Here is a 26,789-nt window from a genome sequence, read left to right as displayed (position 1 = left end):
TTCTTCCTTGTTTATTTATCATCTGCTTGGCTCGTCGGCATTTGTTTTATGTGAAAGCAGGAAAGTGTAGGGGGGGGGGGGGGTGCGGTATTGAGTTAGTGCGCTGGGGGAGTCCGTGGGAGTGGATGGAGGGCGGCTGTTGTGAGGCAGTTGTGGCAAAGCGTTGGTGATAAGAGACAGTTGGCATCGATTTCCACGCTAGCTCCCGTGACATATTCTCATTTGCAACTTTTAAGGTTGTTTTTTTTTTCCCCCTCTACGTATGGTCAGTGGATAAGGGGGTAGCTACGGTTACAAAGCTTTATGATTTCAACAGGACTGCCAGATGAAAGTTTTCAGATATCAGTCTATGGAATCTTAAAATAGCAAATAATATGACGTGGCTTTTTACGTTTATTTCTCCAACAACACACATAGATCGCACCTCCGATTGCCACGGTTGGCTACGTACGGTGCAGAACACGTTCAGCATGCGTGCATACAATTATACACGTCACAATCACGCATTGTTCTGTTTGTGCTTGTGTCAGTCACCGTTACAATCAATCATGAACAATAAACTTTGCACAATTCCTATCTTCATATTTCATTCAGTTCTCCCGGCAGTTTGAGCAAAGGCCAAAACAAACTCTGCGGGGGTCCTCCAGAGGCCCCCTCGAGTAACGCGTCTTCTGTCAGCAGTGGCGTGATCAAGCTCTTGCGGGGACGCACCTTTACCCCTAGAGTGAATATGCAACAAAATGGAAAATATAAAACAAATATTCTGACATATATTGAGCTCATGTGCTGTGCATTCCATTGGAAATTTGATCGTCAAGATTCGGGCTCGTGATGCGAATCAAAAATCGATTATTTTATTGCTTTTCAATGTCGCGTTGAACAGTGGCGTACCTAGAGGCTGCAGAGGGGTGACGTTTAATTTATTTTTAATTGTATTTATTTACAGTGACTTTCTTACCTTTCCTATGCTTTGCACTTCTGGCGGTGTTTGTATTGTTGTTAGAACTTTTTTGACCTTTTTTGACCGCATCGATTCAATAGCCATGCGATTCGATCCATATTATCACGAGCTATACAACAACAATAATAATAATAATCCACATTATTAACTGATGAGTCGATGTGTCTGTTGTTCAGGTGCGCACAGGGCATGCACAGTTACGTCAGCGCCCCTGCCCATTCCTTCAGCGGCTGTGTAAAGATGGTAAAGCTGCAGATGGGATTATTTAGATTATTTGCCACAGCAAGTCTCTATTCTTTGGGTCTTTCGGTAAAAATAACAAAAATAAAATAGCAAAAAACCACGTTTCGATCGCAACACAAGAGGTCGTCATCATGACGTCATTGTGAGGACCGCTTGTGTTGCGATCGAAACGTGGAAGTTTTTAAAATTATTATTTTTTAACCTATCTACGTGACTTTACCGAAAGACTCAAATAATACGAATTCCTGCAGTCACGAAAGCTTTAAGTCAGCAAGTCTCTACGCAAGTAAGTGCTGCCTTTTAAGAAAGATCATGGATAAGACCGAGGGAGGGAGTGAGTTTTAGTCATTTTACATCGTATATATATATATTTTAAGGGATATTCCATCATCCATGAGTGAAAAAAAAAAACTCAAAACAAAATCAGAGCTATCATTTGAGCAGCAACTACAGCTGTTGATGGTTGTTTAAGCCGCAGCAGCTGGCCCGTGAAGGAATACATTTTATAGCCACACCAGTACAGAGGCAGATAAGCTCCAGGGTCTCTGCAAAGAGCAGCTTTGGCATGCGTTGTAGTGTTTTACTATTTTGTGACCCCGGTTTATCACCGCAAGGGAATGCGCAATTGTTTGGTTTTCGTGATTAAAAGTTTTTTGTGTGTCTTTGTGTGGAGAGAAATTACCTTTACGTGTTTCTCATATAATTTAGGGTACAGCGTCACACGCGGGGTGGTGTAACAGCGGCATGACACGCAGCAGGTTATCGCACTGCACTAGGAACCTGGTGGCTCCGGTTCAATTCCTGCCCATGGCCAATGTCAGTGGTGAGTGTACACTGAACCGGTCCTGGCCCTGCAACCTCGACCCTTGACTAAGCTGGTGAAGTATGGTCAAAGAATCCAACATAGGCCAACACGATGTGTGGGGGAACCTTCGACCAGAAGCCGATTGACAAAGGGCTGTGAACCTGTGATTCATTTGTTGTTAATTTGATAGTTTGACATTTCCTCACACAATCATAGTTGGATATGTTTTATAGCGTACACTTCCTGACATAAAATGTATTTTGTTAAATGCAGACCGCCATTCGTGTTGGCACGTGATTGAGATTTATTGGCATAGGTTAAAAGCACCAGATTTTTTTTATCAATTTGCCAAAATTGTATACATGTTCGAATTCCTGAAACAAAAAAAGTAAATAGTACTTGCATTATCAAGAGTGCAAATCACTGGTGGTCTATCTTGTTTTGAGCGCAAGTGCGCATTGGTGAGGTGTTGACACAAGGAAAGATAACGGGACAAAAATATTTGAAAACTGCAATGCCGCAAATACAACAACCAAACAATGACACGTTTTTTCTGCTCGATGTAAACTTTTGATAAGGTCAGCAAAGAAGGCATGAACTGCATACTGGTGGGAATCGTCATGTGTTCATATTTTTAGCAGCCAAACCCTTACTTTTTCCCACCCTCTCTCATCCTCTCATCCACATCCCACCCTTCCTATGCATCACCCCCTCACCACCTCCCTTTAAACATCTCCCCTCCCCCCAGCCCAACAGCACCATGCCTCCCAATATACCCAGCCTCACTAACCCTGAAAATACAGCAGCACAAAACAAATACATCTGAGTAAACAAGATTGTAACAGAACCAGGCGATACCAACCTATAATTTCCAGCCACATTGTTCAATCGTACTGTGTTGTTCCCCCCCGAGCCCCTTACCACAGGCAGACGTGCCTTTGTGTACCGTTGCCAACTGGCACACGCGCCTTTCGTGTGCGTCGACTAATATCGATTGGCGAGCATCACATCGCGTGTATGAGAATCGATGTTTGTCCGATCGTATGTGGTGTATGCAGCGGGGAGCGACGGCGCTTTGGATAGCGCGCTGCGCTGCGAACCCGGCTACTTGACTTGAATTCTCACTCATAGCCGTGTCTAGGCTTCCCCTAGGTCGCGACCAAACCTTAAATAAGTATAATGGAGGTTTTTGGGTGAGATCGCGTACATATAAATGTGTCGTTAAACCCGCCACCACCTGACACAGCCAATTAGTAAGGTTTGTCACGTGCGAAAAACCATGCCAGTTCGTTGCTAGTGCAGCACACCGGTTTGTTGGAGAGTAAACCCACTACAACATTTAAAACGTTTTACGCGATCTAACCCAAACACCTCTATTATGGCTAATATCGGTCGCGTAAGCCTGCTGCGTGTTAAACTTAAGTCAGAACCTTCTGTCTGGTGTGTCATACAACAGCACTGGTTGCTGGTCACCACCACCCCTTAATGTGCCGCGCAAGGCCTTTCTAAGTGCTCGCGAACAACACTTGCTCCAACAGTCTGTTCATGCGATGGGTGGGGGATGGGAGGGAGAAGGGATCTTTGTGTTATATGTGGTAGGTTCCTATGACCCATGCAGCATCGAGGGGAACTACTATTCACCACAGTGTTAAAACGTGAAACGATTTTTTTATCTTTAATTAATCATAACACTGAATCGTGAGATGGTATTGAATCGCTGAGGGTGAGGAGGTGAAGGGTGGAGGGGCAGTTTTGGTCGTCCCATGAGATTGAAGTCATAAACACGGATCCACAAATCGCCTTGATAGTAGAACGAGCAGATAACTCCAACGCAGATCGAGTACACGTGTGTACGCACCCATCGCTCTGCCACGTTCATCAAGGTTCTAACATGTTCCCAATAGAGCGTGCATATAATACATACATAGCATCGCAACAAACATAACCATCACATTTAAATACTCAAAATCTAATTACCGCCTCATGTGCATCTCACTCAAATTTGCTTTGTGCAACATCAATGAGTTTAATAATCCTTATAGCAAACCCCAGGACACCAATTTTTTTATATACATGAAAGTGCTGCATAAAAGCAGGAGCGCTCATAATTGATGCAATGTTGCATGCAGATCATATAGCCTATCATTGTAGTGTGAGGCTCTAGCATACGACCAGACCTGAGGACTTTAGCATATCACACATGCTGTAAGGCAATTGGTGAACTACTTTTTTTTATTTTCTTGGGATGTAACGATTGTTGGGATGCAGGGCCACAGTTTGAGTTGAGAATAGATGTTGTTTCGATTGACTCGTTTAGTACCATCTCGTTTGTATTGCTTCTCCGTCATAGTGTCCTGTATTGTTTTGTCCAGTTCTGTCCTTGCCGTTCATCTAAGTGTGACGTGAGCGCATCATTTGCTTATAATTGGAATCGATAAAAGAACACATACATTCTGATACACGAGCCTTATAGATCGATGTGAATCTATGAATCAATGATGCATCGTTACACCACTATTAGTTTATTGGATGCACCTGCCCGATGTTTGTCAAGTCTCTGAAGCCAAGCAGGATTGAGGCTGGATAGTGTTTGGATGGTGATCATCAAACACAAACAGGTTGTTACAGGTGACTGCGGGGATACCCGTGGTTGGTAGCAAAGGGCAGTGCAGAACAAAATAATAATAGTTGAAGAGTACTTCTATGCTTCCATGTCTATGCTCCCTGGCTTCTCCCGCATGGTGAAATGCGGTCAAGCAAACCCTCATGACCAGCCTAGGCGCCAGAGAATGCCCTTATCCAGCAGTCGATTGACAAAACCGCTGTACGTGCACATGCACAGTAATGATTTCGATAGACCCATCTTTTGGATGATGCTTGTATGTATTCCATCGTGAGATCTCGAGTATTTCACTTTGCCCTGTGGACGCCTTTGTCAATGCTTTGTTAATGATGCATTGAGGAAAGATGAGTGTCAAAGCCCCTTGTTGTGGAAACCCATAACAAAACTGGCAGCTTACGACTTCATGCGGTTGCTGGCCGGTACCTGCCGCTTCAAATGAAACATATTCGGCCGAGCAAAAACGTGGCCGCAAAACAGCCTTTGAAGATTGAATGCCACTTTCGTCACATTACCAATAAACAGCTTTGTTTTATTGAGTGTAAAAAGCATTTTTGCGAAGCCGAGAACGCCGGCTTAATATTTTTTTTCCCAAACGAGGCCTTAACAGCTGCCTCCTGCACCGACGGAGGCATGGCCCGGGACACGGATATCGCCCAAGGCGGGATGCGTAACCGTCCATAGTAAAATACGCTAAAATACGGCAAAATCAATTGTCGTATAATGGAAACACTAAGGACGCAAAGGGCCGTGGTGCGGCACTTTAGCGGCTCACCTTACGAGCCACCTACTCGATATTTTTTGCCCAGTGGGTTTCTGGGAAGAGGCTGCGCGAAGGAGATGGTGTGGAGAGGAACGGCGGTGGTTTTTGGTTGGACGGTGTCGTGGTTCGCGGTGGTTGAGAAGGCAGCTGGGATCAAAGGGAGGGGGGGGGGCTTTATTGTGGAGTGGCTTAGAAATAACTGCCAATAAAAACTGACGACCGAGTGTGTCTTCTTTCAGCCGTTCAGAGCACGGAGTTTCAGTCTCCTATTTAAGGCCTCGGCCAATCCCGCTACAGTACTTTGGATCAGCTATTGGGAGGACTGGTGCTTCCGTCATATGAATGTGGAATTTCCACGGTTACCCACAAGCGCCACCAATATTTTAGTTTGAGCTCGGTGATACGTATTTATTTTGTGTTGTCATTGTAATATTTGGTCACTTGTTGCCAGATTCTTTCAGTCTTGAGATGACTTTTGAAAAGTTATTAAGGTCAATCCTTGTGGTTTTGGTCGTGATGTTTTGGGACAGGCAGATGAGATCCTATACATTGCCATCACACAAGCCTTTCCCCATTACATGCATCAATACATTTATTACTCATCACAAACTATTTTGTTTGTTTATTTTTTCAAAACAACTTTTCAGTGTTAGAGAACTTGGATTAATTGCGTCCATTTTTAAATGCATTATTATCATCAATGTAATGCATATTTGTGCATCCTTTTAAAAGTATTTTTTTGCGCAAACTAACACGACATTTATTGAGTAAACATTTTTTCGGAGGCTGTACCGCGCAGAAATAACAAATATTTGCGCGAACAATCGCTTGATTTATAGCTGGCGTAATTTACACATCTCTCTCTTGTCGCTTTGCAGCCTTTGATGATGCGTTGTGCAATCTAAATGAGTAATAGGTACTCAGCGATCTTGGGAATTAGAAAACCGGTGGCTGTTACTTCTTATCTTGGCCTTGTAGAGATAGATAAACCTGCAAAGTATTTTATGGTAGCGAGGGGTTGTTTTTTAATGTGGCTTGTAATGGTAGGGTTTACAGCTGCCCCACCCACCCGGCTTACTCTATCGCAACGAGAAACCAGCTTTTACACTTTGATGTTTTTTGGTGAAGAGGAAGGGATACTTGTAAACTTGGTGATATGACAGACTGCGTTTCGTTTAGGAGGGTTTTTAAGGCAGTGTGGTCTCAGCTTTCAGGCTTACCGTCGTCTGGCGGATCAGTCAAAAAAAAGGGGCCCTCTCGTCTTTGTGGTGCATTTATTTATTTGTTTGGACTTTTTTACGGCTCAAGATTTTGCTTGTTATTTCTTCGAATGGAGCAATGTTATTCGCTGTGTTGAAAAGGATATGTTTGCATGCAACAACACAAAAATTAACGATGCAAATGTTTTGCTGGAATCGTAAAAAAAATGAGCTTGACAAACATTCTAAAATTCAGGGCAGTTTTGAAAATTTATTTTGGGGCTCAGATTTTTCCGGATAAATTAAGAGCATTGGGTAAATTAGCCTTCATCATGGGAATTTGGAATTTCCATCACTGGCTCTCAGGGCTATGAAGAAGAGACACTGACTCACTGATATATATTTTTACAAAATGCTAAATAATTGTTTATGGAAATCTTTAAGGAAAAAGTCTTGTCACATTGTTATAGATCATTTATTATTAAAATGTAACAGTATTACATTTTTCTGTGTACATGCTAAATGGAATTGGTCAAACATCCCAATGCAGGACCCTCCTAAAAAAAGTCTTATGACTCGGTGAACTCCCCTGCCGAAAGGATCATTATTTACATTACGTATAAAATAACTAATTCGAAATGAATCTCAGAGAGCTCATTTGCGAGCATATCTTTCACAATTTTTATTTTTATCACGAACGTTTCGTATAACTTGGGATAGATCGTTTGAGTTTATCTGTAGGTGTGCAGCGTATGCGATACATATAATGCGACTGTTCTAAGGCTGATACAGTGCATCTGTCTACACACGTGCACACGCACAAACACTGGCACACACGCACACATATTCTATTTTTTTCTGATCCCCCGCCTTTCTGTGGGAAATTCTCATGTCTGCCTTTCTTATCAGTCAGAGGGAAACGGTGTGGCAGCTGAACTGTTCACCCACCCCAAGCGCTCACCCTCCGCTCCCATCTCAATCTCCCCACCACCACCACGACCCCCCCCCACCACCACTACGACCCCCCCCCAACCCAATCCCACCCTCCACCAACCCCCTGTCCCAATCCTCATCCCGACAAATATTTGCCTTTTCCTGCCACAGCCGTGCTGATAAATGCAGTATTTCATTCCCCCCTCCCCTCCCGGCAGAAGCCATGCTGTAAGTGCTGCTATATGCGTCTGGACATCTTAATATTGTCGCATGCGCGCATATTGTTTGTATTTACATTCGTGTTTGTTCTGCCAAATGGGGCTTTGGTAACGCCAGTATGCCCTGGTGTGTACGCTCTCATGAGTACAAGACGGCTGCGGTTACTGTGATGGTTTTTGTGCGTTTTTGTTCGTGCTGACGCACCCAACGGGTCTTTTATATTCTCACTGCTTGCACGTGCTGTGGATGTACACGTTTATGTGCACACAGCAGCAGCATTTATTTATATTAACTTTTGAATATTCGCAACGCGTCTGTGCCAATTAAGTAAAATATATTGACAACGTGACATTTTACAGCTCCGTCTCCCGGTCCATAACTTGGGCAAGTCAGTGTCGTTTTCTTGCAATGCCGTGCACAGACTACGTCACGATCAAGACGTCACTGTGTCACCGCTTCCGTACCTTTTTAGTACCCCCTTCTCTCGAGACCGTTGCACAATCGACGCTTGACCTCGAATCCAACCGAATAACCGAGTGGCAAAAAGGGCGAGCCAGGAAACAAATAGACTCTTAGCAAATTAATTTCTCCAATGACGTAAATAGATTGTAAGCCGTTCAAATTCATCATTTCCCAGTACACCTTCTAATCCACTAAATGGTGCATAACGTGGCAGGCATCTGGCCAGCCTAAATCACCACAATTTGCCCTTGGCATATCGATAGCTTCTTTAAAAGTCTGCACACCCCCCCCGACTCGCACCCCACCTCTGCCACCCCCTTCCCATCTCCCAATAAAACGTGTGTTTCTTTGGTGAGCAAATTAATAACCCTCCACTGCACACAAATGCAGCCATACTTGTTTAATGCCTATTGATTTTCTTAAATCCGCTAAGCGACCAAGTCAAGCTGTGCCATGCGTATCAGGCAGTTTTGGAATGGGAGGGGCTCGTACGGAGTTGTGCCTTTAGGGATAGGAGGAGGGTGCGGATGAGGGCTGGTAAGTGAGTAAGGAGGTTGTGGTAGAACCGGGGAGTTGCCACATATTGTTGTACAAAAGATAAACGAGACTTATCGTTGCGAGAAAGAAATCTCACAATTGTTGGTAGAGGGGAGAGAACTACTTGTGAGTGCATTGTCTTCAGAGGTGTCATCTTATTATCATGCGACTGACAACAAAAATAGGACTCTTAATGTCCCAGGAAGACTGACACATTTCCAAGGGCAGAATCCACTTCAAACGGAGAAAGGTCCTGGTCGAAACTCGGACAGGTGGCAGCCCAGAGGTCGCAACCGGGTACCCGATACCCGTACCCTACCCGATACCCGGCTACCCGTACCCGGCCAGGTTCGGGTACGGGTAGCCGTTTGCGACCCTGGTGCGGCCGGGTACGGGTAGGCCGTGAGTCACTGGTGAGTAACCGTTTGTCACTCATTTCGGGTAGGGTACGGGTAGGGAACGGGTACCCGTACCTGGCCGGGTATGGGTACGGGTACCCATTTGCGACCTTGGTGCGGCCGGGTACGGGTAAGGAATCAAAACCCGTTTGTGACCTCTTTGGCAGCCCCATGGTAGAGATGCGCTTTCTAGTGAAAGTTACGAGCGGTGGCTCGGTTATAAACGTGGTCATAGTGTGTTCTTTTGCAAGCTGATTATAATGTATCTTAGGATTGAAAAATGAAGTATTGTTATTCCCCCCCCCCCCCCACCTATTTTTTCCCCTACCTCATTCTGATGTCTCCATTAATTCCGAAGGCCTCTCATTTGTCTTTGCGAGCAGCAAACACGTGCATGTGGTATCTGAGACATAATCAATGTGCCTGAATGCATGTGCACCTCTCGGGATGAGGTTTATTTAATGCTGGTTATTTTGGCAAATAATCATAAGGACTCAGAGTCAGAAAACTCCCGCATTTATCATTTCACTCGCACTGCTGGGCATTCAATTATGGCACGGCTTAGATAAGGGTCTGGTGGGAAGGCATGTTAAAGGCTCAACTCATAGCCAATGTGCTTGCATGTTTTTCTGTTACCTTTGCCGTTATCTTTGTCTTTGTAAAAAAAAAAATCAGTACCTTAAAATACCTCCACCATAGTGGAGATGTTGCATACTATATTTGCAATTCACAAGTGCCAGGCTTGATTATTGGGAGAGGCCAATCATGGGTTTTGTCTGTTTGTCTGATATATTGTTTAAAATTACCTCCGGTCAAAAAACAATAATACTCTTTGATAATAGCAACATACTTTTTAAAATATATTAACGTATATATAAAAATACAATTTCATATGTATTTACTATATTTCACCAAGATTAACTTTAGATTAATGTCTCATACCTTAAGGGGCTTCTGGTAAGATGGTAATGCGTCATTGCTTCAAAATAAAAAGGAAAACATGTAAACCATTAACATCCCAAACCAGAGCAATATATGCTTTTCTAAATTAAATCTTAAAATAAAAAAGAATTGAATAACATGGCGTAAACTTAGACAAAACGTACATTGTTTTAACATGTGCTCTTTCACCATGCGTTACTTTTCTGGTTAAATTATCGCTATATATGCCCTGCCGCTTTTAGAATTTCTCTGCACGTCTTGACGAGTGCAGTTACAATGCTGTCATGAACAATAACCAATGTGCCAATTACTTCATTTTTCACATGGGAGGACACCTTCCACAATTTATTTGAGTAAAAATTTCATCATTACTAAATCTATCTGAAGCCTTATATTGGTTAAGCGAAAATGTCCACCTCACACATGCTCTGCATTTAAACTTACTTTGAGTCACAACAAGTCAAGCAGTTTTGGGAATTTCACTTACACGAAGCTGCTCCTATAACAATGTTGCCTCGGTTTTTAATTACACTATGTGAAATTGAATTAAGATTTCCAGTGAAATGAATGTGGGAAAACAACTTACATACTCCTAAATAAGGACACATGTGCAAATTAAAGTTCATACAGTCTCAAAACTTTAATCGTACAATATATCGTATATCTGTTTTGGAGGTTTGGAGGCTGCACGCAATAAAGTGCAAGCCTTTAAAACTGCTGCCGAAACAGCAGCACAATTTGTAACCCTTGAATTTGTATCTCTTGGTCAACTGAAATGCTCAACACCTCTGGCTAGCAGTCTGTACAAAGCTGGGGCAATGTAGTGTTGTGGCGAGTAGGGCCTTGTTTATTTAGGGTTTGAGGCCTATGCCTCTAATCCCACTAATTCCCACAGCATGTAAAGAGGCTTAAGTGGCTCAGGTCACCTGACCGCCCGCAGTGTGGCCAATATTTAGGATTTCAAAGGATACCTTTTGGTGACCTTTCTGAAATGCTGTCTTCGGCTAAAATTAGCCTCTGTGGACAACCGTAAACACACTTTGACTGTAATTTTAGACGAACCTTTCAATCCACAGTTATTGGTATGTCACAGGAGGCAAAATGGGATTGTTTTAAAATGAAATAATGCGCTGTTTGACCACTAAATAACGGATTGGTTGCCACAAAAGGGATCCATTTGTTCTTAGATCGTGAGATTATTAATATGACCACTTAGGTAACCCAAGTTTACCATGAGTACTAAAACCTAGTTGTAAAATTCCTGATACATGTATTCTTTGTATATATGCCATTATATTAATGTATCCCTGTGTGATTTTGCAACAATTATTCAGCATTGCTTTTGAATTTTATTTGACATTTTTCAAGGGGCATATTGGGACCTTACCAAATATTTTTCAAATAATTATTCCGTTTAATATGTTTTCTTTTCTTAAAATGAAAGTGTAACTTCTTTTTTAAAATAGGACAAACGATTAATTTGCAACAAATAAGTACTGAATTAAATAAAGCCAAACAAAATAATAAATTAGCAATCACAAATATCCCCACTATTTTCTATGTAACACCTGGAGGATACTGTAAATTCGAGAAATCAACTTTGGTAATCATTTTATTATTAATTCAAGCCTACTTTCATACCATTAGGGTTTTTTTCAAGACCTGGATTTCAACAGCAATGGAAGTGAGGGCACAAAAACTCCTCGTTTTTTGTGTGATTGGCTGACTGAATGGGTCTCAACTGTTCAAGATTTGCGGAATAGCCAGGGCAAAGATACCCTGCTGGTTTCTTTCAGGCTAATGCATTTTAATGAAGTTGCCTCGTATAATTCACGCACCGTGGTCCGTAAAAAAAAAGGTGCCAAGGCACATGAGATCACGCAGTTCTCACACTCTGGCCAATTGACAAGGCACTTTAGCAATTAGGCCAATTAGACATGACATGGCAGTGTTGTGTGTCAGTGGTGCGAAGCCGTTTGCAGGTGAATTGTAGAAAATGTTCTTTCGTGATTTGCTTGCGCGGAAACAAAAAAAAAAATCTCAATAATTTCCTCGTGGCCAAAACAGATCAGAAGTCGTAATATTCTGTGTACGCGCCGGAGATTAATCAAAGTGATTGGCCCGTTGCACTCTGCCGTGAATCACCCATGTGCAGACGCACGCTTGATAAATGAAACGTGACAAATTGCTGTGCATCGTACGACAGTGGTACAACGGGCTATGAAACGGGTGGGGGGGGGGGGTTGCTGCAAGATCGTGCACTTGAGAGATGCAAACAAGCGGCCGATAAATTATTATTGGCCAACTTAACCACCGGTTTTGAAATCTTACGCCTGAGCTCACATGCATTATGATACAAAGCAGGCTATCGATGACCACTATTGGATTTCAAAATGCTGTAATCCGTTAATTTTTCAGCCACTATTGATTGATCGACAACATTACAATGATTGATAATTTTACAAATAAGCATTTATTCCCTCGGGTTAAAATGTAATCATAACTCTAACAAGGTAAAGAGTAATAAATTGCCTTCGTCAGAAATGGTGATGTATTCAGCTGTCAAACTAAAGTAACGACGTCGCTTAAGTCTAATATACATGGAAATTATAGTTCAGCATGAGAAGAAGAAGAAGAGGAAAAAGCTCAACGTAGTCAAATATTAAAATGAATAAAAACTGTTTGGAATTATTTTTGAATGGGTGGTGGCAATTCACTCAGTTCACAGGCAGCTCGCTCCGACTGTCACAAAGAGAGCTTTGAGTTTCTTTTTTTTCTCTCTCTCTCTCTTTTACGACCGGCGCGACAATAACTCCGCTACTTGTTTAGTTTTAAAGAGGACTCCTTGTTCTGTTACTTTCAGCTGCCTCGTTTCATCACAACAATATTATTTCAAAGGTCAGCATGCAGTTCACGTTTTGTTTGTACATTTTGCACTTGGCAACGCACGGTTATGAGAAGTCAAAAGCGAATTCACCCAATTAGGTGGCTGCATTTAATTGGTTTCGCTTGTGTGATTCATCAGTTGTATTTTTCAGATATCTCTTTTCCGAACGTCTGTATACACAAAGCTGTTGTCGATCCACTATTTGATGAAGGCCTCCCCATACCGTGGGAGTCGTATCAGTGAAACAGAGAAACATAGATGTAGGAGCATGGAAGTACAGTATAATAATGGTTTTTACTCTTCTTTACAACATCATTTATCTTGCAGTGTAGTGTAGTGTACGATGCCACGATAATGAATAATAGAAGCCTTTTAGTTAAAACACTTTCTACTTTGACTCTTGCTTCAAAGAAACCTACCCGTTGGGTTTAAGGGAGAGCTCCTTCGGCTGCTTCTCCGAACGATGTGTATGTGCAACAATGGTGTTAGTTCACTGCCAAATGAAGGCCAATCCGTGCCTATGTGGGTCGTGGGGGGGGATATTTGACCATACTTCACGAGGCTGATCAGTGCGGCTTTGGGAAGGTGGGAGGCATAGACGCGGAAGCATGGAAGTATTGTACAACATTGGATTTTGCTGCCTATGACAACCTGGCACACCCATTGATGACATTGTCCAGGCTCAGACCAGCTTAGCTTCCATGGTCTACTGGGATCCGGCACATTCCGGGTGATTTCGTCAGAGACACTGCTCGTCATAATAACGATACAGTATACACGATGTGGGAGAGATGGAAGTTTCTCTTGTGTGTCATCACGTGCCCCCAGTGTGCGTGTGTAAGCGTGGTAGTGTCGTGGTTAGCGCACTGCGCTACGAGTTCGATTCCCGTTCATGGACAGCACCAGTGACAATTAATTGAACCGATGCTGCGCCTCCCCTAGGTAGACTCAGCCTCAAATCACTACTTGGTGCGGTGTGTAAACATCGCCACTAGGGAGACAAAGGCTTCCCTGGCGTGGTGTTGGCCACCCACCCCCTCGTATGCCGTGCAGGTCTTCATAGGTGCTCGCTTACAGCACTTGACCCACCAACAGTCTGTTCAGGCTATACTAGGGCATCTTTGTCTTTGTGCATAAGCGCACGTGCTTATGTGGTTCATGTGAGAGAGAGTGCGCAATTGCTGGAAGACGCGAGTCGCCGGTGCTTAATTTCAGCCGGGTCTGTGGATCGGCGAGCCGGAAAATTCCTCCGTCGCCACCACAACACATCCAGCACACCTCTCGCTTTGGCCGTGGCTGCTACGTGGCACGTGCCGACTCTCAGAGCGACCTGAACATATTCTGTGAAAAATGAAGCCCCGTGCTTCGCCAAATATGGGGACATTGGCGTGGGGTGCAATTCTAACCCCCTTATCCCACCCTCTTCCCCAATACAGCCTCGTGTCCCTGTCCCTCACTCCCACCCATGGCTGCCAGGGCCCTCTCCGCCTCCTCCTAATTGCCTCACCGGTGGCGTGGCAGCGTGGCAGCGTGGCACGGCCGGCGACGTCTCGCCGCGTTAACCCCCCCAGCTCCCGAGATGGCGGCCCTCGCCGACGGGCGCAGCGACTTTAATTGCGGCGTGACAAATGCGCACTCGTTTCTCCTGCCGGAGCGTCGCGCGGCCCGTTTGTTGCCATGCTACGCGCTTGCCAGGTGCCTATGTGGCTATTGACAGTTGCCTAACCACTGCACCACCGCTCCCTTCGCTGTTATACACGGTGCTTCAAAAAAATGTGAACACTTCCGAGAATTTGCAACAATGCCATGGAGACATGTGCTGACACCAGGCTCTGGGAGACCACCTGAAGAAGATTTCAGGCACGTGTTGACAGCGATGGCCAACAAGTGGAGACTCTTTGACTTTTTGAAGCTGTTAACATCACATTTGTTATCATGTTACAGTGTATTACTCTTTCTTTTTTCCATGTGGAGTGGCGGTTGTTGTTATATCTTCATTCAAATCGGGCACAAGTTTTTGATGAGGTGCTTGTTACTTTTCAGAGCGTCTTATGATCTGGGGGAACACGTTATATGTATATACATATATATAAATAGGTAAAGGTGCAGCGCCGCAATTGCTTCATCACGCCACTCCTGGCAGAGGGAGACTCCGCTTCGAGGGAGCTCTCGAGTGAACCCCGCCTGGGAGGGTATTCGTGGCCTTACTCTTCCGCACGGGCCAGACGTCCTGGAGTCGGAACGGTAACGCGTAGCATTTACAAACACGCGTGCACAGAATGGGGGTTTTGTTCCGAAAGCGCGGCGCGTTATGCAAAGCGCCGCGGCACTGTGCTGTGCAGGCTGGGGCGCGGCGCCTGCAGACGGGGATCACCGTGCGTCGCGTTCCGGGTGTGCGCGTGTGCTCGCTCGCTTGCTTTCTCGTTCGCGCCGGCGAGCGTCGGTGAGCGTTGGCGGAGGGCGAACGAGGAGCCGCACACCCCAAGCATCAAGTCCGTGTCACCCACCCCCACTGGTTGCTAAGTAGCCGTCAGAAGCCATTATCAGGCGGCGAAAGTTGCCCCGAGGCTGGAAAATCTGTACTGGGCCAAGTGGAAAAGAAAAAGGAACCAAAAAAACCCTGCTTAACCCCTTTGCGCACTCCATTGTACAATGCCCTTTTAATACCATGATGCTATTATGGTCAAACCCTAACGCATCGCTCGCATGTGGCACACGTTATGAAAACGTGTGGCGGCGGAAATGTGTCCGTGGCAGCTGTTGAATACAACTGTTATGCTACGAGAGCACTTTTTATAATAATAATAATGCTGATGTGAAGGCCGTGGTCAATCGCTAAGCCATTCTAATTCTAGTAGGATGGTGTTTCGGTGGAATTGTATTTCCTTTGTTGGTAACCAAAATTAAAATGCGTTATCCATAAATACGCAAAAAATAAACATTCCCAATCCATATTTTTGAGCTTGTTAGTGGAGAGACATTTTGACATCGATGTCGAAATTTTGAACACCTTCCGAGAGTAATATCCATCGAGGAGATGGAGCGACTAAATCAGCTCGTGTGCCGGGTGCTCAGTGGATTGTTGCATTCCACACAACCTAGTGAGCAGTGGATTGATCATGGCTGATGAAGCTGATGGATATGTTATCCCGAGAAAGGCATGCCTTTTTTGCGATGAATTGCATTCCATTTAGCCACCATCTCGCGGCCGTGTATTTTCACTATTGATGTGAGCGCTAACGCGACCGCTGGATTTGCTACTGGGAGTGCGGATGCGTGAGGGTTTTGTGTGAAGTGGTCAGATCTAACGCAGTGTCAGTGGTATTTAAGTAATCAATCGCATCCTGAGATAAGTATGGTTTTGCTGGGAGAGGAGAAATGTCAATAAAATTTAGAGCGGCGGTTGTGTCTGGGGGTAGTCTTCAATTTGAAATGAACTCTAACCAATAACACATGAACATGCCCCGATCCACATCAATATTTGAAGAAAGTTGGGAAACACTCATAAAATTATTTACCTGCCCTGTGCCATATATGCCATGCACTGCCATACTACGGCAACCATTTTAATGTAAGATTTAAAAAAAACACCCAAACCACTCCTCTCTAATTATACATTAAACAATGAATCCAGTCAAATAAAAAAATTGCCAAAATGTGGCACATATGACACAGTGTATACCTCCACATAAAATAAAATTTTCGAGGTTGCAATGTTAATTAAGGCTTATGTTTATCTGTTCACGTGATGACTGACAATGGCCAAATGAACACAATTACATACATTAACAAATCATTGCCGTCATCATCATCAGCCGTGATCAGTCCACTGCTTGATGAAGGCCTCCCATCTCCATGGGTCCTGGGACGTAACAGTCTACCGAGGACCTGCACACCAGCTGATTTAACTGCCACCGGTGATGACTGCTGGTGTACGCGCGGCTATTGCATCATTAATAAAGGTGATGTGCGGGGTTAGATCCCTCGACTTTGCATTCCCGATCGTGCACTTAGAAAGTTTGGCATTTTTTTTGGTAGGGGGGGGAGAAAGTCGAGTTTACCCGCGATTGAGAGGCTGTGATGCACGCGTGATGTGTGTGTGTGCTTCTAAAGTATTACCCAAGTGCGCTTGTGTGGAGAGTATTTAAAATAGGGATTTATAGATTATAATCCAAAAATTGGGGCGTTGGAGAAAACTTGCATGAGTGTCTCGGCTCTACTGATAATTATCCTTGGTCGTGTCAGGTTGAAGATTGCAGTTCGAGACGTGGGTGTTGTGCTCTATGCCTTTGCTCGCCTGGAGCAGAAGTAGATGCCATCAACATGACGCATTTGCAATGCTTCACTGGTGGGGGGGGGAGGGGCAGTGGCATCAAGCAGTAATTACTGCACTTCGCTACGAAGTTGGCCCGCACCTGGGTTTGATCCCAAGCCATGACTAACATCAACTATGCCCTCACACACGAGTTTTTTTCTTTCTTGTTATAGCATCGGTTATTTATAAAGGACAAGACCAATTTTTTCCTATAGTTTTTATTCCATTCTGGATGACTCGCTCTGCTTAGGTGTCTTGCTACTCGGCAGCAGTGCGGTGCACAATCTCTGCAGCGGTTGAAATACATGTCTTAAGAAGGTTTTACCGACAACATATATTGTAGGTAATTATGCAATGCGGCTTTGTACATGTACATATATACGACGCATTAACAGTACCTTGTACAGCAATGATTATTACAACAATTTGTCAGCTGCCTGTTTAGTAATTCAGTAATTGCCACAACATAGGGGCGAGGTGCACCATCGGCAATCGGAGCACTGCCCTTGAGCTCACTGCTGCTCGTTCTGCTCGTGCTGCTTAGAGCGGTTCGTGAGTGTTCATGGTTTAGCGGCCTATGTACTATCTGGAGTAGGCAGCAAATGAATAAAATACCTTTTTTTTGCGCCTTTTTGTTCTTAACCAGATGTCACAGCTAAGTTAGGGGCTGTTGTTAGGAAAGGAGCCCGATTGTTCAGAGACATGGGAAGTGGAATGATAGAAAACTCCACAAGCCTTTTTTTATTCTCCAAAGAGCTGGGAGTAACAGTGCTGTGTTAAAAAAGAAAGTACGACTCGGAAATGCAAATGTCCTGGAAGCTTTGTGTCGATGGAGCCTAATTGGCTATTCGCCTGATTACAGAGAAGAGGTTCCTTCTGAATAATTTTCGCGGCTGTCCACCGGTTGTGCGGTTTTTTTCGCAATCTTTTTTGTTGTTGTATTGTTAATATTATTCCAACCTTGTTCTTACTCTCCAAGCCTAAAATATTCATGTTTTATTGCTAGGGACATTCAAATGTAATGGACGTGGGAGAGAAATGTTTCGTGGTTGCTTATAAAATTGACAAAAAGAACAAAACATCATTTGAAATATATGCTCTGAAGTGCATATATAAAAGGCACGTTTGAGTGTTGCAGCAGAACAGATGATGATGATGATGATGGTGATGATTTTGCTTAACTATTACCACGTTTAAGATTAATTGGCCCGCAAAATTTTAACAGCTTCAAATTGTTAATCATAGCAAATTAGCGCCAGTAAATCTCAATTAACTGTTTAACCCGCCGTACTTTTATTCCAGCCGAATAATTTCGGCAGTAAAAGATGAAATAAAAACTTACAACTTCTTTAACGATATATATTTTTTTGCTAAATGTCCTTCTAACGCTTTACAAAAAAAATATGATAGAAACAAAAAATGGTTAAATAAGGTTTTTGTGCAAATGCGGTCGCGGTATATATTTTTTCCCCCTCCCCTCCGCTCAGCACTTGAGCCAAGTGCACTGTTTTGGATGCATAATTCAAATGCCCTGCAGGCAATGCTTTCAAGGTCTGCCTTGCCTCGGGGAAGGAAGAGACAACAGCTGTTAAGAGGCACTGATATCGCGCTAACGCCCGGACAAATAGAGGCGACCGTCCGCTGGAACCCCGCTCATAAATTATTATCATGCACAGTCGCCCGTGCTTATATGTCGGCGGGCCGGGACCTTGCATTTCAGTCCCCCCCCCCCTTCATCTTGGTCTGTCCGTGTGCGTGTGCGTGCGCATGCGTCTCCCGGCCGTCTGTGTCCTGCATTCAAACTTCAAAGTGATTTTTGGATAAAGGGAGCATTGAGGCGTCGCTCACCTCCTGCTTACAGCCCTGAAGTCAGTGGTGGAAATTCCACATTGATATGGCGTGGACGAGTCCATCCGTAGCCAATCACCGTTGACTTCCACACAGTGTCACACCAACTTTATCGACTGCAGAGGGATGATGGGTTTTGATTGCGAGCCGCTCGCTCTGGCGATGAGATGCCTGGCCAGATGTGTGTGTGTCTGTTGGACTTTGTAAACATTCTGTTTCTCTTCTCGGACTGCTCAACTTTGGCATTCCATGCCACCGTCTCTTTTCCCTTAGAAGTTCTTAGAATAACCTTGTGCTTTACATAAGTGATGATGATAATGACGATGTCAGCACCACGCACCAAATCTTACGAAAGCTATGAATTTACCGGGCGTCTGCCACCGAGCCAACGCTCATCCTCAGCATCCCTGTTCTATCCTCTGATGGATGAAAGCTTCTCAACATTGTCACTGTCCCCTATGGTCCAACTAAACCACGCATCCATCTCACTCCTGCACATGAGCCGATCTCTTTGCACATTCCCTGTGGTGGTCATCCTCTGGGGCGTGTTCCCTGCTTTGGTTGAAATTCTGTCGCCAGACTCATTCATCGCGCAGCATCCCTGCAAAGGATGATGGCCGATGATCGTTTGCAACAATTTCACACTCACAAGTTTAGTTTTTTGTTGTTTTTCTGAGGTCTTAAAGCAAGCGATCCACCACCTCGTATCAAAATCGGCTTCCACAAAATTACGTCACAAAACCACTTCCAAAGATAATGACATATATCTCATTATCCACACTGTATGTGCTTGTGCGAAGAGGGTTCATCACTTGTGAATCGCACATTTTTTTTTCTATTAATTCCCAAAGCTAGAAATTGGCCAAATCTTACAGGTAATTTTTCTTTGGCTTGCAGTCCTTGGAATGGTAACTTATGCAGGGGGCGAATCTTTTCACGAGACTTGGGAACGCCGTTTGATCGCGAGCAGGCTTCGCTAGGATTCAAACCTAGGCCCTGAGTAGCGTGGGGGGCCAGCTCAGCGCTCTCATCCCCGCGGCCACCTCAGCGCTCGACATGTTTTGCTCCCACGAGCGGCTGTCTCGCTCGCGCGAAGAGACAGAGGGGTGCGAGAGGGGGAGGGGGGGGGTGGCAGATTAGGAGGCGACGTTTAAAGCGGATCTCTGATTTCACATCACGGGTCCCATTTTTGGGGGGGGGAAATTAGGGAAATGTCACCAGGAGGTTGAAACCGCGTCGTCACACGTGGGATTTGCGCGACGGAGGCGTAAACACGCGCGCTCTTAATTCGCGGTGTCTAAACACGGGGACTCTGGTCGAATTAGCGCACGCCAAAGCACACATTTCCCAGCATGATCACTGTAATGCTTTCTGCCATGCATGCACAAACCACCACCCCCCCCCCCCCGCCCGCTCCAGCACAGCCACATAAATGTTATAGCCTTTAAATGAAAGCTGTATGGAAATTGCAGTGATACACGGCGCATTCATATTAGCTCCGTGGTTTTTTTTTGCGTAGAAACTGTTTTCCCGTTGCTTAATTCTTCACCGGCATTCCCTAGCACTGTCTCTATGCAGCAGCTCACACTGTGCTACGGGATACGCTTGATAGTTATCATATGAATGTAATATACAACAACCCTTTTTGCTGGGTAAAGGCCTCGCCGTACTTTCTCGGTCATGGGGGGGGGGGTTGCTTGACCATTCTTCACGACGACGGTCAGTTCTGGTTGCTGAAGTGGGATGGGGGTAGTGGGGGTAATGGCCCAGAACTGGTTGAGATATCACCTGGCATTGATGTTAGCCATGGCTGAGAATCGAACTCGGGTAGCTAGGATAATGCACTGTGACGCAGCGCTCACCCGGAGTTTATCCTGCGTAGAAAATTTGCCTCCGATGTTAGCTAGCCGTGGTCGGGCGTCGAACTTCAGGTTGGCGGGTTCAGAGCGCGGCACGCCAACTGCTGCGCCGCCGTTCTGCCTTGATATTTATATATTTATATATATACACACGTTTAATTTGTTCCCGGGCAGTGTGCGGCACGAGTCGTTTTTCTGCGCGGAAATCAATGCGAAACAATTGACATGTTCCTGAAACTTATCGAGCTGCCCTTTCACAGATGTAACCCCGACCCATTTCTTTTACACATTTGGCTAGCTAATAGGTGTGCCCAATTCAGATGACACACGCAGTATGACTCTGTTGTGGCCACTCCAGACCGCTGACGTGATTCCCAGCGCCGGGCTCCCTAGAGTTTATTTTTTTGTTAGCGTTGTCACCGTAAACTCTGACCCCCCCTACACCCTCCCCGCCACCCCAAGATGCACATTGCACGGCGTTATTGGCAACACTTTAACGCAGCCATCTATCTTGGCGCGAGCGACGTTCTAACCGAGGTTAGCATGAATGGGGGGAGGGGCGATCTTTGTGGTGAAGGAGCTGAAATTGTACCCTGCTTGCAAAACTCGAGCAGCGTGTTGTTGGTAGTTGCATTGAGAGCACGTTTTATATATATATTTTTTTCTCCTGCCATCCTCAATTATTCTAATGTAGCTTTGGGGTATCCCCCCCCTCCATACTTCACCATCTTGTTCAGTGAAGGTTGCTGATGTGGGGGTGGGATGGGCAGGGGGGGTGCAGGGACCAGTTTGGGTATCACTTGTCGCTGACGTTAGCCGCGGCTGGTAACCGAACTCAGATCAGTGAGTTCATCGGGCAGCGTGTGTGCTAACCACTGCACCACCACTCCACTCCCGAATGTGTGTGTGTATATATCAATATAAAATGATATATATGACCACAAATTCAAGCTCACTGATTTCTAGCAGTACACCCAGGCAGTGATGCAGCATTTATTGAAAATGGTGTAAATTGAAATGTATTGATTCTTGGAGCAACAGTTTACTCATTTTACCGGTTCTCAGTAGGTACAAATATTTTGCGTTGCTCTGTCTCAGAGAAAATGCTTTAAGATAAAATAAATGAACACTTTTTTATGACTCGCCGCAGTTTGTTTCCGCAATAGCTCATCGTCCTTGCCTTTGGTTCCAGACGATGCCAGTTCCAATGCACGTTAAGGGGTCTAAGAAAAGCCCTGCAGGGAATCTTTCAGATAAGGTCACTGTCTGTCGACTGCATGACCATGGGGATAGATCGGTGGCGCAGCGGTTAGCGCACTGGGCTATGAAGCAGACCTGGACCACCTCCTCCCTCACCAACCCGGATGGTGAAGTATGGTCAGACAGCTCCCGTGACCGATGCAGCGTCGGTAGAGGCCTTTGCCCAGGCGTGGCATTGACAAAAATCCGTGCGTTGTTATTTTAACATTGTAATGCTTTTAATTGTTTAGTTGTATACGTGTATGCGGAGCAGCTTCCAAGACTAAACTTCACTCTGTCCTGTGTGCTTCCGCAGGGGATGGGATGGACAACAGTGTAGCCTCCGAGGGCACGGGAGACGATGACGATCCGGACAAGGACAAGAAGAGGCAGAAAAAACGTGGAATCTTCCCCAAAGTTGCGACCAACATCATGCGCGCCTGGCTCTTCCAGCATCTGTCGGTAAGCAAAATGCTCCTTCGCTGCCGCCACCTCTTACCCATCGTGATTGCGTTGTTATCGTTTTGTTTGTTTTGTTTTTTGCTGTTTCTGTTTCCCCGATGTCATCCCGTCGTGATGTGTGGGGGGCGTCCATTCAGCGATCGAAACTTCCCCGTGTTAGAGTGTGGTCCGTGGAAGCATATGTCACTGAACTACTGCTGAGATCGCTTCAAGTAATGTCATATCACCGCAATGAGAAAGCACATTCCCATCCCAATATTTTTGTATTCTCGGAATGGGAGTTGAATCAAATCAAGAGCAGAATTGAATGCTATATGATGGCTGTTTTCTGTACCACTATACGGCATGTAAAATGTAAGTTTTCTAGGTCTTGTAGAACATTAAAATTTACGTCACTCGGTCACCCAATCATGAAAATCTATATGTATTAGATATAATCCGAAAACCTTCAGCCCAATCGGTGGGCTCAGTATTTAAACAAATTAACTCCATTTAATATCTGCAGGTACATAATCACGCTTTCCTACAAATATTGTGCAAAATTTTACATTAATATTAATTCATAATATGCATGAAGATGAAATGTGCGCTTATTAATGTGTTTGGTGGCACGAATCAGCTTGCAATTAATTCACGAAGAGGAAAGAACACACACGCACATTACACAGCCTTGCTTTTGAATTTATTTACATTTACATTTCAGAGCGGTCAAACGCATCTGAATGGTTCGTCTTTCTTTTAAAGAGTGTCAAATGTTTTCTATAATGGTAATTCACGTGACACTGGATGCGAATTTCTAATTACACCAAAGGATGACACACTGCGGGAAATTGTTTAGCATTTCAGTCGGATGTTACAATTTAATGAATTGGGGGGTGGAAGCAGCATCTCTTATGATATCAGCAGGACGTCATCTTTATTTATATATATGTATAAAACAAAATATATGAAAAGCAGCAAAAAAATATTCGCTGATTTTCTTTTTCACTTTCCACCCCGCGGTTGGATTTTAACAAATTCATTAGCGGCGATAGCAGGCGATGTGAGGCTGGAATGAAAGCAGCAAGGGTCTGTGGTTGGGTGGGTGGAGGGGACCAGGGCTGGGGGTGAGTGAGTGAGTGAGTGGGGAGGGAGGCGGGGAGTCGTGGTGGTGGTGGTGATGGTGGTGATGTGTAGCGCACTTATTCTTTCAAAACTTCCTTTAGTTAGGGGAAGAAAGAGCACAGCGGTGGGGTGTGCACACCCAATGGGCTAGGGTCCCGCAGCCGAGGGGGCTTGTGATGGATGCTCGCTCATTGGAATAGAAGCCCTCGCCTCTAAGCCAATAACGCGTTAATTGGGAAGCTCATGGGAAGAGACAACTGTGCAGCCTGTTGCCGGCATTTCTCACGTGCTTACCTGTCGGGAGATGCACAGGGGTGAGCTTGCCAAGGTGGAACGCTCTGCGTAATATAAGCGGAAGATATATGTTGCCTACCTGTATCGCGCGTTGGGGGGTAAAGCGGTGGGCGCGATGATTAGTGCAGTGTCTTGTGAGCCTGGAATCGTTGTAAAGGCTTTCGGCTGTTGTGAGCGATGGGCAAGCTGGGCCTGGAGCCCAAATCTGCACTGACTAGCGTGGTGAAGTATGGTCAATAGGATCACAATGGTAAGGTGAAGCCTTCAGCTAGCAGTGGAATGAGAAAGGGGCGTTACAAGACATGCGTCATGTGGCTGGGTGGCACAGCAGTGGAATGTACTGCCGACAAGGTGTAGGCCCTGAGTTCACATCCCAGTCTGGGATGTCAACTCAGGTACTTCTCTAGGCAGAGTATAAAATTAGTAGCACTTTGTGGGGAATTGAACAGCAATTGTTCTTTAGGAGAACTCAACCCCGCCATAGGTATGTGGAATTGCCACCATTGTCTTAGGGCTGCAGGCAGCGGCGGAGTACTGACTGCCTTGCACTCAGTTCAGCAGGAAACCCACTCTGCCTTGTTTTTGTTGTGAATTAAATGGCAGAGAGAGCATCCTCTTACAGCGAGCACTCTCTCTATGTGTATTCAAAATATAAACGGCGTTACTTTGTTATTGTCTGCTCTTACAGTGGCGCACGTCAAATAGAATGGAAATTGGTAAAATGTTGAAGAATTGTCCCCCAAACACGGGCAGCAGAGTTATTTGTGAATTGTAAACTCGCTGAACCAATGCCATTTCACGTCAATAGCCTCGACTCTCCATGGATTCTGTTTTTTTTATTGCATTCCAAGAGCATTCACGTGAAAGTTTATTGTGGAGAAGTTTATAGTTTACAATGTTTATTCCTTGAGAAAATTATATTTAAAAATCGTGTTATCATCATCACCCATGACTATTCTACCACTGCATGAGGGTTTCCCCACGCCATCACCATCTCTCACGATTCTGCAATTTTAGTAACGCCCCCCCCCGCCAGCGTGATTTCAACGCTCCATCTCCTGAGAGTGGCAGGAGCCCTCGGACACGTTCCATCCCTTAGCTGCCGCTCTGTCGTTGTTCCTGACCGCAGTTCACCATCATCTTCTCACGACGTGTCCTGCCCGAGCCCGCAGAGTGTCCCAAACACTTTGAACTAAATTATTTTGTCAGCCTACCAAAAAGCGATGCGAAACACGCGGGTTGATGTTTCGATGTCAATACGTTACCAATATTGCAATGAAGTGTTCAATGTAAATGCATGCGAGGCTATTAGTTGCTGCTTCTAAATATATAATACAACGGGTTTTTTTCCTCCCACCCCACCCCCCCCATCCTCCCCCCCCACCCCCGCTCCCAACTAAGCCATGGTAAAAACGTGAGATTTTCAAGTACACAAAGAGCCCTCAGTCTCAATTAAGTGGAATACACGGGGTTCTAGTGGATTGTAGCTTTGCAAATGATGCATCATTGTGCGAGCGGTGTCTATTGTGCAGCCAGCCACAGCTTAGGCCTTGGAGTCATGCTCGGTGCCAGAATGTTGGGCAGTTAATGTATCCAAGGCCAAAGGAATAGCGGAGCGCTCAATGCGCTCCCAAACTCGTGACTACGCGTGGTGTGGAGAAACGGTGAAATAGCCACCCATTAATCCAACCCCGGGTATCACGCTGGGACCTCTCACAGACCCAGAGGCCCCCTTCGTTACCGAGTTTTGCTGATGGGCTGAGACCACCCCTGAAGAGAAGCGATGCTAAAATGTGGATAAACGGCGAGTTTCTTTTTCGGTTAATAATCGGCACCGAAGATCGCTCATCAGCCGTAAGGAAGAAGGACGAGACCAAGGATCGCTGTGTTTTAATTGTTATTTCAGCAGAGAGCAGTTTATGGCGATGCTGCCACCCTACATACCCCTTGCGAGACATCGCAGGAGTACGTAGACATCGCAGGAGCTTGGGTGATGTTGTGAAGTCGTTTTTGTGTTTGTTCATACAATAATGCTCAGCAGCAACTCCTCTCCCCCAATTTTTTTTTTTTTTTTGCCATACACATTTGCCCGATTGTCCTATCATGATTTTATTTATTTATTTGAGAGTATATTCTAAATTGTATGCATGTGTGTATGTTGAACTTATTTTGCACCGTACGTAGCTGACCGTGTGAGAATATTGAGAGTGAAGCAAGGTTAGCAGGAAAGCTCCCCGACGATGTCCGGCGTTTTGTCCCACTTGCCGGGAGCGTCCTCAGGTCACTTCCTTGAAAGCCACGTGGCACAAAGCCTTAAACTCAGATGATTCCGAGTGTCAAGCTTGAACTCTAGCTGCCTAGTTATTTTTTCCCGATTAGCACCGGTTGGCTATGTGCGGGTGCAAAAGAAATTCAACGTGCGTACGTAAATCACTAGGCCTCAACCAACTTACAATTTCCAATTCGCACATATATATTTATTTATTTATTAGGGGGCACCTACTTATTCTGGCCTGCTCTGTACGAGCACCCACTCTGCGTGATTCTCTCGTTTCGCAATGGGCAGGCATTACCGAGTGGCTGAAATTCCGCTTTTTATTTTTTTTGTACGTGCGCGCGGGTTCTGACCGATGCTAATAGTTTCCTACTGAGTGGCCGTATTTACTCGGCAAAAAGGACCGGGTGGGACTGCTTAAAAC

At 45.0% G+C, this 26,789-nt stretch overlaps 1 protein-coding gene across 8 annotated transcripts in view; it reads left to right on the top strand.

Annotated features, from left to right (window-relative positions):
* The window catches only part of LOC133361107 (homeobox protein Meis1-like), a 144,960-nt gene that overhangs the window by 58,452 nt on the left and 59,719 nt on the right, over window positions 1-26,789 (top strand). For all 8 annotated transcript variants that reach the window (XM_061579980.1, XM_061579953.1, XM_061579972.1 and 5 more), the window contains exon 8: window positions 22,547-22,692. In XM_061579980.1, the coding sequence (XP_061435964.1) occupies window positions 22,547-22,692 (146 nt within the window). The remainder of the gene's footprint in view (window positions 1-22,546; window positions 22,693-26,789) is intronic.

Source organism: Lethenteron reissneri, chromosome 8 (genome assembly GCF_015708825.2).
Source record: "Lethenteron reissneri isolate LAM-NWPU_2019-01 chromosome 8, ASM1570882v1, whole genome shotgun sequence".
NCBI lineage: Eukaryota > Metazoa > Chordata > Hyperoartia > Petromyzontiformes > Petromyzontidae > Lethenteron > Lethenteron reissneri.
This window is presented reverse-complemented; position numbering and strand designations above follow the sequence as displayed.